Below are 18,493 nucleotides of genomic sequence, written 5' to 3'. Positions count from 1 at the left end.
GCTCGCCATAATTTGATGATTAGGTTCATGAAACGCCAAGCAAACTAATGGTAGAATGTTTGTCCCGCGGCGGCACGTGAAAATACGACAATACGCAAACTGAAGATCGATAATTAAAGTCAACCCAGAATTAACACTTCACTCGAAAATGATTTCATGGTTGCGCGTATCTCGAGTAACTTAATACGGCATCCGAGGCTGTTTGTAGCAATGATACTGACGCGACGCGACTCCCGACACAGATGGCGTGCTATTCAGTGTCTGGAGAGAACTGGGGCCTTGCTTCCTCGCGCAGCGTTCTTATATATAAAGCCGCGGTGCGGACGGCTAAGGGAACGCCTGATCAAATCGGCTCTCCCGACTAGCAGCTGGGCTAGTAATGCACCACATTAAGTCACCGAATAAATCACAGCTTCTTTTGCTGATGGCCGATGAAGCTCTTAATTGAAATGTGCATTCAGCACACAGGTAAGTAATCATAATAAAAGTTTGATGTGGCTACGTTAAATATTTTGGGCGAGAGAATTAATTTAATTACACTGCACGCAGTAGACGAGCTCTGAACTGGCCCTTTGGAGATACGCTATCGCTATAGTTTTATAGGTATTCAAATGAAACTTCTCACATCCTTATGGTTATAGCGGATCTCCATTCTACTTCAATATAAACATCCTAGCCTTATTCATTAGCCTACTTAATCGATCTTGCTTCCTTAATTTTTAAGACAAAAACCAGAAAATCATGAATGTCAACTAAAATCTTAATTTGTGAGATCCAGAGTACTGTTTCTATTAAATAGTTATGAAAAAGGAATCTAAATATAAATTTTTAATTCTCTAGCTCTTTTCTGTTGCGCCAATGATTTTTACATAAAAACGTCCAAATTTCGAAAATGGTTAAAGTTATCGAACTGATATTCAACACATATTAATTTAGTATTACTCCTGACATGCTAGAAACGTTTTAGGTTATTTTCTTGATTTTTAAAGTATTGTGCAACATTTATGACGTCAGAGCTAGTTGCAGCGGACTGGCTGGCACACAATGGAAAGACTGATGTGAATTTACTACGGCGTGAGTAGGCTGCTTCCCTACATGTGGGATGGAAGGTCCGTGACATCACGCCGTGTGACCCGCTGAGCAAGTACTTCAGCCTCCAGCATGTCCTGTTACCGAGTATGAAGAATGTCATGAGCTTTGCAAGATGTGTACTCCGCAGTAGTCAGAGAGGTACACTAATCAGTCACAACATTATAACCACCGACCTACTATGAATATAAACCTGTCCAGGCGATACAGCGTCATCTGGAGAGGAGTGACTGCTGGTCAGACACACGCACGGTGCATGTATTATTAGTGAGCGTGCTGTCCGTGTGGAGAATGGTGAAGGCGCGCGATTTATCTGACTTCGACCGAGGGCAGATTATGATTGTCCGGTGGCTCGGCACGAGCATTTCGGAACTGCACGAGTTTTCGAGTGTTCGAGGAGTGCTGTCGTGAGTGTCTTCAACACATGACGAAACCAAGGTTAAAGCACGTCCAGACGAGGTGGGGGTGGGCGGCCATCCCTCAGTACAGATGACAGACGATACTAGAGTCACCTGCAAAAAGAATCAATTCTGTTTGTTGTATATTACTCGTAGGTAGAAGATAATTTGCACATATCAAGGACAACAGTGGACGTAAGATTGAGCCTTGGGGAACCCGGAACGTGGTTTCTCCCCAGTCAAAATAATGTCGACGGATTACATTGATTGAATTACTAAGTACAGCTTTCTGCACTCTTTTGGTTAGATCTGACATTATCCACCGGTTTAGTATATCATCAGTCTCATAAAAATTATATTTATCTAGGAGAATATTGTGATGTTATCCGAATAAGAGTAACTTTGGCAGGCCGTTGAAATACTTCCATGTGCAGGACCTACTGACAAGACAGTTTCTGCTTCTAATAGTTTGGAGGTATGATGTTTGAAGTACAATTAGTGAGTAGTTCACTCGATATTAAGCTGACAGAAAGCAGTGTCTGATGTTCCACACGTCACGAATGTGATTCCGAGTGGCAAAAAAAGATAACTGCTATTGCTGTTCCCAGCCCACAGTTCTGGGACCACTCGTGTACTTGATACAAGTGTTGTTATTGGTTCTCAGTAAATAGCCTATCACTCGGAAGAACACATTTCATTAAATTATGTACAAGGCATCAATAGCAATAGACCATATGGGAAAGTAATTATATAAAAGCGATTGTTAAAAATTTTGAGTGATGCTGTCGATCAGAACTTGAATGGGAAAACCCTTATAGATGAATGTATGAGCTGAGCAACATTTTTTGAATGCGTAATTCATGAGTCTACTGATAAAGGCATTATAAAATTAACTTATTTTACATATTGTCATTGATTCAGATCATATGAAACGATTTTTGAGGCAACCTTACATGAAGGCGGAAAGTAGTTATTGCTCATAACTGTACTGTGAAGATAATATCCTATGTTTATCGTGGAACTTCATTTAGGCAAATGTTTCGAAAGTTAGGAGCACTAACAACGGCCGAACAGCACGTTAACCTCTTACAAAGTTTGCCACGAGGAAAATGACACAATAATAATAATAATAATAAAGTGCTTGCATTCATAGACGTATCACAGCGAACAAACTAGCCTCCATTGCCCACAACATAACCTTATTTTTGAACAGAAAGCAGCCATGTATGCAACCGTAAAAATATTAGCCCCTCTCTCTTGTGAATAAATGCGGTTGCCAGATAATGAAATAAATTGAATTCTGCTTGATAATTCCCAATGCGTAGATTAATAAGCATGTGGATGGATTACATGACACAAATTTTGTTTTATGTTAAGTTTTCAAAATATCCAATTATGCTGTACGGTGGCAGAATAAATGGTCAGATTCGCACCTTACATGAGACCTTTACAAACCACAATGAGAAAGTGAAGATGACACTTAACGTAAATCGACAGTTATGAAAACATTTGCCTGTCAATATGTAATGCAAAAATGGATTAACACCATTCCTATACAATGCATGTCTTTGAGCGGAAGGTAGAACAGGGAACGCGAGTCGTTTTTAGTTTTGAAAAGCCAGCTCCACAATGGAGTAGTGAAGCCGTGCTGTGGGAGTTACGCCAGAAACCACTTAAGGGGCTCCGGAAAGGCTCAAAATCATGAAAAGTTCAATTTTTACTTCTTTGCGTTTTCTGAATCTGCAGACTATTATCTTTTAATAGATATATAATTTATTCAATTCCGAAGACTACAACTATTTTTAAATTTTTTTTTAAATGTGTTCTACATGGGCGTGACCCACTGTGGCGCTGTTAAACTGCTGTCAAATGGTGTTATTATTAACGTCCGTGTTCATCAGGTACATTTTAGTCTGCCTCATGCAATAATGGAAGTGATAAAACCTATTTTCAGAGACTTAGCAGCACCTGAACTGTTGAAAAAGTGTATTCACAGAAAAACTCAAAACCCCAATGAAAGTGTAAATAGTGTTATATGGTCGAGAATCCCCAAGACTGTATTTGTTGGAATAGAAACACTTCACTTTGGTGTGTACGATGCTGTTGCGACTTTCAATGATGGCAACATTGTAAGGTGCAAGGTATTTAGAAATATGGGAATGAAGATAAGTTCTAACATGGTACGAACGATGCTTGCTTTAGACAAGGAACGCCTTCGGGCTGCAGACAGCGCTGTAAAGAGTCTAGAAATACAAGCAAGAGTAAACAGGAGGAGGAACAAGAGGAAGCTGGAGGAGGAGTTTGCAGAGGATGAAGATAATCCATCCTATGGACCTGGAATGCACTAAAAAGTTAATCCAATCTTTGTCGCTCGATTCCCAAAACTTTTATTTTCTCATACTAATTACATTTTTTCTAAGGATCTTCCAAACATATTTGTTTCAAACTTTCAGCAAATGTTACACAGTACCTTCTGCATAATTTAACACAGCCTTTTTCCAAAAAACTGTATATTTTTGAATATATAAATAAAAAATTGCAAAAAAATGTTGTAAATTTTCATTACAATTGAAAAAAAATCATCTTTAATAACTGAACTAAAATTTTGTAAAATCCCTGTGTTAAGTTGTAGCCCATATTCCAATAAATAATCTGTAAAAAGTTCAACTTCCTACCTCAAATACTTTGTGAGGAAAGATGTAATTTACAAGCGTTATTTTAACATTGCAAGTATAGGGCGTTCCGGAGCCCCTTAAAGGGGTGGCTGGAAGGGGGACAGCGACCCTGGACCAGGTGATTCAAGCCGGAGGACTGCCTGTGGCGAGGTATCTGCTCAAGGGCAGAGAAGAAGCTTAAGAAAACTGCGTTTTGGAATTCTAACGGGATATGAACAAAAGCAAGTGACGCATTTTCGTCCAGCGAGTGCGACACATGGAAAGGTCAATGTACTTTAGGCATCTAGAACAGGCAGAAAACGTCCAATTGGCAGAAACGCACTAGGAAGGAGAAAAATACTGAAGTTTCGACGCAGTTTGATAGAAGGGAAATTGAGATTGGCAGAGGGTGTTTCTACAAATTAAGAGGAACGTTCCTATTGATTGAACAAAGCCATTACATGAAAAAGGAACCTGAGTGGAGGGAGGCAGTTCTGCCATGAGTAGGACAAGAGAGAAATTTTTTGGGGGGAATCTTCTCTGAACTGGCGTCAAGTGCAGAATGGAGCTCTTACCTCTCCGTACGACACACAGAAGAAATTTGTGTGGACACTGTGTTCACAGCGGCTGCACTCCAGGTAAAATATTAGCTGTTGCAAAGTTTAGCTCCAACTGTGGAGAAACGAACCACCCAAATTAGTTAACTGTTCTTGCGAGAACTGAGAGGGCACAATAATATGCATGCTGCTCCAACCATGTGCGTGTATGTCGCCACATAATAACGAGAAACATAGGGAAATTTTCCGCTGGAAAGTTCAGCTAAGGCGATATTAGTTTTGTAGGGATTTCAGTGGGAGAGAGTGGCCTTGCAGACAGCAGCACGTCGCAGCTTAAGGTAAATATCGCGTGCAGAGGCGTAAAATTTGTTGGTTCACCAGCTTGTGTCCACCGTAAATTCGAGCGGCCTTGGGTAATCTTGCGTTCAAATTTGTCACTTGATTAACCATCCATCGTAGACTTGTTTGTCATCCTAAATACTACTGTACTTCCATATTACTGTGCTTAGGATTAATGTAGAGAAACTTCCAATTAAACTTTCATAATATTATGTTTAGGATTAATGTGCTTTCAGAGAGTCAATATTTACCATTGTTGTGTATAAACTTATTTCACTTTTTGATGTTGGCAAGATGCGTTATCCATTGCGCTGTATTTACGTTGGTGAGTTGTAAACTGTGTGAAAGCTGTAATTTTGTGAGAAATAGTGCGACATTAAACTTGTCATTTCACTTCACACAGTTGTTCTCAATTCTAGAATAAGCAAAACAAAACAAACCTCCGCTATTACAATGCAAATGGCCAGTATGTAGTGATGTTTTAGAAAGAAAACGTGTGTCACCTGTAAACTTGCAAACACCTCCCACATCGAGTCGGGTGTTGGAGAATAAGCTCCAAGAAACAGGCACAGAAGAGACAGACTGGTGTGCCTTGTACAGACGGACACGGTGGGCTCTCCGCCACTCACCGGAGAACCAGACGCCGGCCTCGGCGGCGCGGTCCGAGCGCATGGCGCCGCCCCCGCCGCCGCCGCCGCCGCCGCCGCCGCCGCCCCCGCAGCCCCCCAGAACGCCGTCCACCAGCTGGCCGAGGCCGGCGCGCCAGGTCGCCGCCTCCCGCCGGCCATCGTAGCTGCCGTCCTGCAGCGCCGCCACCGCCGCCGCCGACGCCTCCGCGCCGGGACCGCCCCCGCCGCCCGCAGGTGCCGAGTACCGCAGCACGCCCTCTGCGCGCACAGTCGGCACACGCTAGATTCTAAGTAAAGCTACTCGTTATCTGACTTTTTTCTCATGGAGCTGTAAGTTTCGGACAACACTAGCAAAGTACACAAATACGGTATCCATGGAGGTAATTGCAACTGGCTTTCTAGAAGGCAACAGATGGTGGAAATACGTCACGAAAACAAAAACTACTTATCAGGATACAGGAGAGTTACTTACGGATTACCTCAAGGCTTTGTATTAGGCCCTTTGTTATTCTTTATTTCTGTAAATAGGTTACCACACCACACTTCAGTAGCAGAGCCAGCGTCATTTTGCAGATAACACAAGTGTTCTCACTGATGGTCACAATGAATCAGTGAGACAGCAGAAGCTCTCTGCCAAGAGAAAAAGCAAAAAGATGTTTGCGTGGTGGTTAGGAAAAAAGTTATAGATGAGCTTCACAGATGTAGGAATAAAACCGACAAGTAATACACTTCTAGAACTGAGGGCTGTACCACTGAACAGACATCTTACCAGAAGTTTCTAGCAAGTTCATAATATGATCATTTACTAAAGTAAAAAAAAAAAAGAAACTGAACTACTGAAGAAACTGTTGAGCGGCGACTGCTATACCACTGAAACAGTAATTTCTGATTGCTGCACAAACGTGCATAGTGTGCAATGTAAAGTTTGCCAAATAGCCACTTAAAACTCAAAAATGAACAACGAGAATAATGAAAGGGGTTATAGATAGTGGATCATGCAGGTACATTTTGAAAGAATTTAAAATACTGATCCGCCAGGGTTATATAAATGCTAAGGTGTGTGCTGTCTTAAATCACACAGGGGAGATTCTGCATCAAGAAGCTAGGTTAACAATCATGAAATTAGAAGTACACGTGATTTTTACAGAAAACTACACAGAAACTACCTATATCAAGATGTATGCTTATGAGCATTAAATACTCTTCAACGCATTGCCTTTTGAACTAAAGAATGTAAAAACCTTAGGTATGTTTAAAAAAAGAGTTGAAAAAGATGATAATATCTAGTAGTTTTTAGTGACTAAACAATGTTAGTTGCAGCTGCTCTGTTTTCATTATTGCTTGCAGTCCAGCACGTAGAAAGGTTTCGAAGTCAGGAGGGTGAACAACGATAGTAATTACGTGAGTCAGATTATGTGTGTGAGTGTAATAGTCTCTCTCTCTCTCTCTCTCTCTCTCTCTCTCTCTCTCTGTGTGTGTGTGTGTGTGTGTGTGTGTGTGTGTGTGTGTGTGTGTGTGTGAGTGTGTGTCCACTACTGTCATCGGGCCAAACGCCACACGTGGTGCCCTGGTGCCCGCACAGTGAGGAAGAGTGCAATGTTTATATGAAATCGATAAATCGATAGGAATCATTCTAGCCTTTCATGCAGACGACCAATCCTGTTTCCTTAAATTCATCAAATGGAACATATACATCTACATCTACATGGTTACTCTGCAATTCAAACTTAAGTGCCTGGCAGAGAGTTCATCGAACCATTTTCATACTACTTGTCTACCATTTCACTCTCGAATGGCATGTGGGAACAAGGAACATTTAAATCTTACCGTTCGAGCTCTGATTTCTCTCATTTTGTTATGATGATCATTTCTCCCTACGTAGGTGGGTGTCAACAAAATATTTTCGCATTCGAAAGAGAAAGTTGGTGATTGAAATTTCGTAAATAGATTTCGGCGCAACGAAAACCGCCTTTGTTTCAGTGACTGCCACCCCAACTCGCGAATCATATTAGTGACACACTCACCCCCATTGAGCTATACACGATACGAGCTGCCCTTCTTTGCACTTTTTCGGTGTCCTCCGCCAATCCTACCTGGGAAAGATCCCACTCCGCGCTGCAATATTCCAGGAGAGGATGGACAAGTGTAATGTAGGCTGTCTCTTTACTGAGTTTGTCGCATCTTCTAGGTGTTCTCCCAACAAAGCGCAGTCTTTGTTTCGCCTTCCACACAATATTATCTATGCGGTCTTTCCAAGGTATTTAGTCGAATTGAGAGCCCTTAGATTTGTGCAATTTATCGTATACCCAAAATTTATCGGATTTCATTTAGTACCCGTGTGGATGACCTCGCCCTTTTCTTTGTTTAGTGCCAGTTGCCACTTTTCGCTCCATACAGAAATTCTCTATAGATCATTTTGTAATTGGAATTGATCGTCTGATGATTTTGCTAGACGATAATTTACAGCATCATCTGCAAACAATGTAAGGGGGCTGCTCAGGTTATCAGCTATATCATTTATGTAAATCAGGAACAGCAGAGGGCCTATGACACTATTTTGCGGAACGGCAGATATCACTTCTGTTCTACTCGATGACTTACCCTTTATCACTACGAACTGTGACCTCTCTGAGAGGAAATTACGAATCCAGTCACACAACTGAGACGCTACTCCATATGCACGCAATTTGACTAATAGTCGCTTGTGAGGAACGGTATCAGAAGCCTTCTGGAAATCTAGGAAATCGGTCTGAGATCCCTTGTCGACAGCACTCATTACTTCATGGGAATAAAGAGCTAGCTGTGTTGAACAAGAACGATATTTTCTGAATCCGTGTTGTTTATGTATCAATAAGTCATTTTCTTCAAGGTGATTCATAACGTTCGAGTACAGCATATGCTCCAAATTCCTACTGCAAATTGTGGTCAGTGATAAGGGTCTGTAATTCAATGGGTTACTCCTATTTCCTTTCTTCAATATTGGTGTGACTTGTGCTACTTTCCAGTCTTTAGGAACAGACCTTTCGTCAAGTGAGCGGTTGTATATGATTGCTAACAAAGGCGGTACTGTGTCGGCATACTCTGAGAGGAACCTGACTGGTATACCATCTGGACCGGAAGACCTGCCTTTCTTAAGTGATTTGAGTTGTTTTGCAACGCGTAAGATATCTACTTTTATGTCACTCATGCTAACAGCACATAAATATGATAGATACGAGAACAATGTCTTCTTAACAGTAATGAACACCTGATGACGCACACCAATCTGTTACCTGACAATGACACAATAGCCAGAACCGACCGCAATGGTAAGTGAGTAAATCTAACAAGGGTCCAGGCGGAACATGCTGTCTTTTCTAATTTGCAGCAGTCCTGTGGGTGGAAGTAATTAACCAGAAAATAGGGGAACGTGCTGTCAATAGCAAGAGGACTTACTGACTGCCGCAGCTGACAACTTGACGGACGTTAAGCGTCAACTAACAAATGCGTTACGTTTTATCAGGATGCAGGGAGTTATTACTTTATTGCCGGTGACTGTACGCACCGACAGCTTCATTAACGTTCAGAGTAAGAAGCTTGCGGTAGAGTGTATTGAACTATCAGGGTAAAAGAAAAAAATGCATCCACCCTCGGCAAATTTCGCGAAGAAATCTTTCGAATTATCAGTTTAGTAGCAGTCTCATCTTCGAGAAACATTTCAACACGTTTCCGAGTCGATTATTATTTATTAGGTAAGATTTAGTTTAGGATGCGTGAAACGGCATCGCCATTACTGGAAGTTCCATGAGCTGACAGCACCACAAAGGAACTCCCCCCCACCATATCGACGAATCACTGTTCTCTAAACGGCATCTCTCAAACCGGCTACTATCCTGGCCTCTGGATAACATTCAAATTTTTGATCTCCTTGAAACCAACAAAACTGCTTGCGACAGTTCCTATAACGTACCCACTAGCACAACACCAATAGTCAGCACCCAACACACGACCATCTACAAGCAGTTTGCACCAATCTCCATCTACAAATTAATTGCGTAGTGTTCTTGATTTTTTTCTAACAGGTAAAACCTATATATTGGAGAGCGCCTCCAATTCCAAACTTTGTCTGGCCGTTGCTAGCGTCGATTTTTCACATGGATAGCTGTTATGAAATATCAAAGACTGTTTCATTGGCCCACTGAACACCAAACGAAAGGGTATCTTCGTTACCGCTTGAGGATTACCTGTGTCCTAAAAGCGTTTAAGTTTCACTTTGATATATCCCAACAGTTGAAAGGTATGAATGAAGAATAATACAAATACCAAGTGTTTTCTAAATAGTGTATATTCTACACTTTTGACTTAATTCCACTTCTTCAGTTGGAGTGTGTCGTGACATTATTGACGAGGTTTATTACTAAATACTAACACTAAAAATTTGCTACGAGAAAGTAGGAGGCACCAAAACACAGATGGAGATTTGTTAGACGTTCAGACTGATGTCATACGATAGTGTGATGGAGGCTAAGAAACGTGCAAAAGAACAGTAACCAAGTTTGAAGATATTCTGAGAGAACAGTGGTTACGCTTTCGAAATGTTAAGGTACTCCACAAAAATTTCTGACCTTCCGATGAGCAATGAAGAACGAAGAATCAGCAGACAGCATTCATGAATTGTAACTCGCTCGAAATCCTAAAAAGATTAGCGATAAATGTAAGATAGCGATAAATGTAAGATAAATACAAAGGCAAGAAAAGAAAATGTGACTGATGATGTTAGGCTGGGTTGAGGTTATTTCAACTTTTGGAAGGAAGGAAGGAAGGAAAGAAATGCTGACTGAAATACAGGCCGAGAATAAAAGTGTAATGGGAACAAACACAAACGCTGATATGAGTTTTCATCTTTTCGTGGTGCAGTAACCGATCCATTACATTTAGTGAGTTCATCAGTATTAATTTTATTCTTTCTGTTCTTTCGGCCATAACCGTTTTCGTTATTCTCAGAATAAGGCTACAGTATTCGCTCCGACCTTTTAAAGATATGGACTGCGGTACTGCGTATGCTGCCAGAAATACACAAGCGGCAGAGACGTTGATTGGTGGCAAAGAAAAAAATAATGTAGGAAGATCAGGATTTAACCACCCATTGATATCAAGGTCATTAGAGACACAGCGCCAGCTTGGATTGTTTCATGCATGGAGAAGGGTATCGACAGCACCCTATCAGAGGAACCGTTCCGTCAATTGCGTGGAATGATTTAGAGAAATTACTCGACGGCAAACAGTATGCATAAACTGCATCAATGGCTACGAGACAGGTCCATGCTGAGATGACGGTGAGTCGTTACGAGCGGCAGTGTAGCGACATCTTTCCGAGTTTATTAAAGAATGCGCCAGACTGCACCATTTTCTCAAGCTGAAACTGCTGTTTCTAGTAATTAAACGCTTCGCCAAACAAATTTCGACTGCCGCTTTCACAACCGGGTCTCAAAAAGATGAAGTCAATGCTAGAACTTCTTCGCTTTCATATCATGTAGAGTGACCTGCGTCAAAGCAGTGGATATAGGGAACAAACAAGAAGACTGAGAGATTTAAATCCACGGCTTTCCTGTCGTGTCAAAAATAGGTCAGCTCCTCAGTGAGAACAAAGTTAAAGTAATTTTTTGCCCTCCACAGAAGACAGCAGGAACTCTGGGTTCCGTCAAAGATGATTTAACATAGCGCAAAGCTACATAATATCCGAACGAGTCTAAAAAACTAAACTCCGCCCGAACAGGCCATGGAGGCCCAACGGTACCGACCGGCCGCCGAGTCGTCCTCAGCCCACAGGCGTCACTGGATGCGAACATGGAGGGGCATGTGGTCAGCACACTGCTCTCCCGGCTGTATGTCAGTTTACGAGACCGGAGCCGCTACTTCTCAATCAAGTAACTCCTCAGTTTAGCTCACAAGGGCCGAGCGCGCCCCGCTTGCCAACAGCTTTCGTCTATCGCGCAGACGACTCGTTCAGTCCACAAAACACCCACGGAACGCCGAACGTACACCCGGCTCTTAACGCCCAATAAATTGGCTGTCGTATGACCCTTATGTCAAGGGTAAAAGAGAATTCTTTTTAATCATTCCTTGAGCATCTTGTGTGGCAAGAGAGCATCGCAGCTGTTGGGAAATACTATACGAACTGCTTGTCATTCGACGACGTCAGCTTTCCTTCTGCCCCTCTCTTCACGGTCAACTCGTACGGCCTTCTCAGACCGGACATTGCGCTGGCATGTTCCGTTCCCGGATATCCCACCGAGGTAACAGCAGCACGCACGCTGTGGAGGTCTGGAGCTCTTGCAGCTCTGTTGCAACACGTTACTTGGTTTCTCATCGCTGATTTGTGCACGAGCAGTGCATGTCTAAAGGAAGTTTGCGTCGTAATTCAGAATGACATAGGCTCTGCAATATCGGGCTGTATTTATCCTCCAACACCGCGACTTTCAAATAATATGTTTGACCTGTACGGAAATATACAGGGTGGTCCATTGATAGTGACCGGGCCAAATATATCACGAAATAAGCATCAAACGAAAAAACTACAAAGAACGAAACTTGTCTAACTTGAAAGGGAAAACCAGAGGGCGCTGTGGTTTCCCCACTAGATGGCGCTGCCATAGGTCAAACGGAAAACAACTGCGTTTTTTAAAATAGGAACCGCCATTTTATTATATATTCGTATAGTACGTAAAGAAATATGAATGTTTTAGTTGGACCACTTTTTTCGCTTTGAGATAGATGGCGCTGTAATAATCACAAACGTATAAGTACGTGGTATCACGTAACATTCCGCCAGTGCGGACGGTATTTGCTTCGTGATACATTACCCGTGTTAAAATGGACCGTTTACCAATTGCGGAAAAGGTCGATAACGTGTTGGTGTATGGCTATTGTGATCAAAATGCCCAAGGGGCGTGTGCTACGTATGCTGCTCGGTATCCTGGACGAAATATATCCTGGAAGTGTCCGGACCGTTCGTCGAATAGTTATTTAAGGAAATAGGAAGTGTTCAGCCATATGTGAAACGTGAACTACGACCTGCAACAAATGATCATGCCCAAGTAGGTGTTTTAGCTGCTGTCGCGACTAATCCGCACATCAGTAGCAGACAACTTGCACGAGAATCGGGAATCTCAAAAACGTCGGTGTTGAGAATGTTACATCAACATCGATTGCACCCGTACCATATTTCTGTGCACGAGGAATTGCCTGCCGACGACTTTGAACGTCGTGTACAGCTCTGCCACTGGGCATAAGAGAAATTACGGGACTATGACAGATTTTTTGCACGCGTTCTAATTAGCGACGAAGCGCCATTCACCAACAGCGGTAACGTAAACCGGCATAATATGCACTATTGGGCAACGGAAAATCCTCGATGGCTGCAACAAGTGGAACATCAGCGACCTTGGCGGGTTAATGTATGGACCGGCATTGTGGGAGGAAGGATAATTGGCCCCCATTTTATCGATGGCACAATAATGGTGCAATGTATACTGATTTCCTACGTAATGTTCTACCGATGTTACTACAAGATGTTTCACTGTATAACAGAATGCCGATGTTCTTCCAACGTGATGAATCTCCGCACATAGCTCGCGTACGGTTGAAGCGGTATTGAATAGCATATTTCATGACAGGGGGATTGGTCGTCGAAGCACCATACCATGGCCCGCACGTTCACCGGATCTGACGTCCCTGGATTCTTTCTGTGGGGAAAGTTGAAGGATATTTGCTATCGTGATTGACCGACAACGCCTGACAACATGCGTCAGCGCACTGTCAAAGGATGTGCGGACAGTACGGAAGGCGACCTACTCGCTGTTGAGAGGAATGTCGTTACACATACTGCCAAATGCATTGAGGTTGACGAACATCATTTTGAGCATTTATTGCATTAATGTAGTATTTGCAGGTAATCATGTGTAACAGCATGCGTTCTCAGAAATGGTAAGTTCACAAAGGTACATGTATCACATTGGAACAACCGAAATAAAAAGTTCAAACGTACCTACGTTCTATATTTTAATTTAAGAAACCTACTTGTTACCAACTGTTCGTCTAAAATTGTGAGCCATGCGTATGTGACTATTACAGCGCCATGTATCACAAAGCGAAAAAAGTGGTCCAACAAGAACATTCATATTTCTTTACGTACTACACGAATATGTAATAAAAATGGGGGTTCCTATTTTAAAAAAAGCAGTTAATATCCGTTTGACCTATGGCAGCGCCAACCAGCGGGCCAACCACAGCGCCATCTGGTTTCCCCCTTCAACCTTAGTTCTTTGTAGTTTTTTCGTTTGACGCTTATTTCGTGAGATATTTGACCCGGTCACGATCAATGGACAACCCTGTATATAATGGATGTACAGTTTGTAGACGCGTGGTCGGTGACGCACGGAAGTTTTGATCTGGCCGTGAGTCGTGCACGGATAGCCAAATGGTAAGGCGGCCGCTCGCGTTAAGCGGGGAATCCGGGTTAGAGTCCTATTGCGGCACGAATTTTCGTTTTCAACACTCCAATCTACAGCTGATAGTTGGCGATATTCGCAATTCGGAATGTATTTAATGTGTATTGTAATAAAACATTATCTGGTTATCCACTGCTCTTAATCTATATTAAGATATAATCCGATATTCATCCAGTCCCTCGACACGGAAAAAATCATCAACAGCGATGTGTACTGGGAGACCCAGTGTATCCTATGCAAGTCCATCGAGAGTGAATGGCCTGGGTTGATCATGGAGGGAGTGGTGCTAATCCAAGAGAACGCGCATCCACACGTCGCCATGGTCGGTGAGAACAAAGTTAAAGTGGTTTTTTACTCTCTACAGAAGACAGCAGAAACTCTGGGTTCCGTTAAAGATGACAACATAGCGCAAGACTACATAATATCCGAACGAGTCTGAAACCCACTATACGAGGTGCGGCTAGAAAAAAACCGGACTGATGCTGGAAAAAACATTTATTTACAATTATTTACAATTTCATGTTATCTCCTTCAATGTACTCTCCTCCTCGGTCTCTACACCGCTCCATACGAATTTTCCACTGTTCATAGCAATGCTGCAGATTATTTTCGGTAATTCCATACATTACTTCCGTCGCTTTTTCTTTTACTGCTTCAACAGTCTCAAATCTAGTTCCTTTCAAAGCTGACTTGACTTTAGGGAAAAGAAAAAAGTCACAGGGGGCCAAATCAGGTGAGTAGGGTGGATGATCTGAGATGGGAATGTTGTGTTTTGCCAAAAACGTCTTCACTGACAACGCACTGTGAGCTGGGGCATTGTCTTGGTGAAGGATCCATGACTGTTTTCTCCACAAATCATTCCGTATTCTCCGTACTCGCTCACGTAGGGTAGCCAGGACGCTAATGTAGTAATGCTGATTCACTGTTTGTCCCTCTGGTACCCAATCAATGTGCACAATCCCTTTGATGTCAAAAAAAAAAAAAAAAAAACAATCATCATTGCCTTGAATTTCGATTTTGACATTCGTGCTTTTTTTTTGTCGTGGAGAACCAGGAGTTTTCCGATGCATCGATTGGTGTTTGGTTTCGGGATCGTAAGTAAAAAACCACGATTCATCGCAAGTAATAACATTTTGTAAGAAGGTGGGATCACTTTCAATGTTTTCCAGGATGTCAGAACAAATCATTCTTCGGCGTTCCTTCTGTTCAATTGTGAGACACTTTGGAAACATTTTTGAACACACTTTGTTCATGTTGAAACTTTCATGAAGAATCTGCCTAACACTTTCCTTGTCAACTCATGTTAACTCAACACTGCTCTGATTGTTAAACGGCGATCTTGTCAAACAAGTTTACCGATTTTTTCAATGTTTGCATCAGTTTTTGCTGACAATGGTCTGCCAGTGCGAGTGTCATCACTGGTGTCTTCGCGGCCATCTTTAAATCGTTTAAACCACTCAAACACTTGTGTTCGCGATAAACAATCATCGCCGTACACTTGTTGTAACATTACAAACGTTTCACTTGCAGATTTTCCTAGTTTGAAACAAAATTTGATGTTAACACGCTGATCTTTCTGTACACTCAACATTTTCCGACGCACAGACAAAACGTCAACTACTTAAAACAGACGCCACGGGCAGACTGAGTTCAGGAGGCAGATGAAACTCGAGCAGTAGGCGGAGCGAGAGTCACGTGACAGGCCATGCGACTTTCAGCCTTATTGCATTCGTTTTATTGTTTCACCAGTACTAGTCCGGTTTTTTTCTAGCCACACCTCGTAAGTGTAATGGCCAAGCTTGAGCATCCGCCCTACGATCCAGACATACCGCTCTGCGACTTCCATGTGTTTGGCCCGCTAGAAAAAGGTCAGAGGGAATCGCTTTAACTCGGACGATGAACTGAGAGACACCGCGGAGAACAGGCTCCTATCACAGCAACGGGAATTCTGGGAAATCGAATCATTCCGCTGGTGAGAGTCGGATAGTTGCGCTCAGACCTGTGGCGTTTAATTTTGAATAAAGACGTAGTTTATACCCACGGTGTTGTTGCGTACCTTTTGTTTTGAATACACCTCATATGCGTATGCAGCAGTGGCATACCAATCTGACTTGCGCGCCATGCGACCCGACGACCGGGAACGATGAAATGATAATTAAATGAAGACCCTAAGCTGCCGACAGGTGTTGATATACATCAACGGGGACAGCTGAAAATGTGTGCCCCGACCGGGACTCGAACCCGGGATGTTTGTTGCTTTAATTTTGGACACCAGTACAGAATACCGTTTTCGGGAATTCTCTGTGGCCATCTCCTGATCTGCAAAAGATGGAGCCGAAAATGCTAGGGTGCAGTAACTAATGTAACAGCTCACATACTTATATCCAACACATGGAATAACAACGTACCTATGTTTACATCATTACACAATCTCCTCCTTCAGTACAGTAAGTGTTGCTGTGCAACTAATGTCCATGTTGGTATCGTGAGCTACACTAGAAGGTGCCAAGTCACTTTCAGAATAACAGCTATGTACACACATGATGTTGCGCCGATTACAAGTGCTCAGATTCATCACCGCTTTGCAACTGACAGATGCCAGGGTAACCATTCCTAGTGATAGATAATTACATCAGATGGCGCAATGGTAGTACGAATCGATAATATCTTCTCACGGTGGATTAAGACATGGATGACAACAGGTTAGGCATATGCAATTCTATGGAATAGAAGATACACCCCTTAATCCAGCGTGATATGGTAATATCGATTCGTACTATCACTGCGCCATCTGATGTACTTATGTATCACTGTGAATGGTTACGCTGGGATCTGTCAGTTGTAAAGTGGTGATGAATGTGTGCTCTTGTAACAGGGACAACAACATGTGTGTACATAGCTGTTACTTTGAAACTGACATGCAGATTTCTAGTGTAGTTCCCGATACCAACATGGACATACATTATACAAAAAAAAAAAAGTGTGTGAAATCTTATGGGACTTAACTGCTAAGGTCATCAGTCACTAAGCTTACACACTACTTAACCTAAAGTATCCTAAGGACAAACACACACACCCATGCCCGAGGGAGGACTCGAACCTCCGTCGGGACCAGGCGCATAGTCCATGACTGCAGCGCCTTAGACCGTTCGGCTAATCCTGCGCGGCATACATTGTACAGAAGGAGAAGATTGTGTAATGGTGTAGACAGAGGTATATTGTTCTTTCAAGCATTGGAAATCTTGGACATAATTATGTGTGCTATTATGTTAGCTGCTGTATCCCAGCGTTTTCGCCGGCCGCTGTGGCCGAGCCGTTCTAGGCGCTTCAGTCCGGAACCACTCGGCTGCTACGGTCGCAGGTTCGAATCCTGCCTCGGGCATGGATGTGTGTGATGTCCTTAGGTTAGTTAAGTTTAAGTAGTTGTAAGTCTAGGGGACTGATGACCTCAGATGTTAAGTCCCATAGAGCTTAGAGCCATTTGAACCATTCTGAACCAGCGTTTTCGGTCCCATATTTTGCAGATATGAAGATGGCAACAGAGTTGCCGAAGATGGTATTTATACGAATAAACGATTTTAGTGATATTGGCACTTGCAAATTTATTCAGTGTTCGTGACTACAATTACTCATTCCCCGTTTTATTTTAGCTCTGTATCCATTTTATGAAGGGAATTGTTCCACAACGGCAGTCTAATAATGGTTTCTTTTTGTGAAATGGCTACGAAGTTAATTTTGACTAAGACAGTTAGTCGCTTTAAGCGAACCATGGTACTTAACGGACGTGAAAAATACACCGCGGAAAAATACAATAGCCGTTTCCGGAATTCCGGGTCATCTGCGCCGTGCTGCTGTGTGCACAGCGTATTACTTTGTGCAGACAATGGCACGCGCGCCCTGCAAAGGGGCCCAGAGGACGCGGAATTACGCTCTTCTTTAGCCAACTATTTAATGAGCTACTTTACATTCGACTAATTCCCAAATAATAGGCTCCGCTAATGAGCACTTGTGGAAGGCAAACACTTTTTATACGGAGCCGCGCGCCCCGCCCAGCGTATTTCGCCCGCTCTCCCGTTTTAGCCAACCTCCCCACCACCCCCACACCCCCTATTCCCCACCCCCTCACTGCGCTGCATTCTGGCCGTCCACTGCAGCCGTGAGATGCTATAGGCATGAGCTTATGTGGGACGAGCGCGCGTGTGGCCAATCAAAATGGCCGTACGGGATTGTTAATAATTTGTTCAAGAAGGATATTACGAGGGTGGGTCAAATGTAAACCTTAAATTTTTAATAACAAATCGAAATTTCGCACCGATTCAGATCCCCGGGCGGGGACTA

General features: G+C 42.8%; 1 protein-coding gene across 1 annotated transcript in view; it reads right to left on the bottom strand.

The window, feature by feature from the left end:
* LOC126481703 (epithelial discoidin domain-containing receptor 1-like) overlaps positions 1–18,493 on the bottom strand; it is an 833,514-nt gene that overhangs the window by 239,017 nt on the left and 576,004 nt on the right. Inside the window, exons 6-7 of the mRNA XM_050105651.1 lie at positions 5,827–5,924; positions 5,667–5,781 (exon numbers count right to left, since the gene is read on the bottom strand). Coding sequence (XP_049961608.1) covers positions 5,667–5,781; positions 5,827–5,924 — 213 coding nt within the window. The remainder of the gene's footprint in view (positions 1–5,666; positions 5,782–5,826; positions 5,925–18,493) is intronic.

The sequence above is a fragment of the Schistocerca serialis genome, chromosome 5 (assembly GCF_023864345.2).
Source record: "Schistocerca serialis cubense isolate TAMUIC-IGC-003099 chromosome 5, iqSchSeri2.2, whole genome shotgun sequence".
Taxonomy (NCBI): Eukaryota; Metazoa; Arthropoda; class Insecta; order Orthoptera; family Acrididae; genus Schistocerca; species Schistocerca serialis.
The sequence above is the reverse complement of the archived record's forward strand: the minus strand, read 5'-3'. Positions and strand labels throughout refer to the sequence as shown.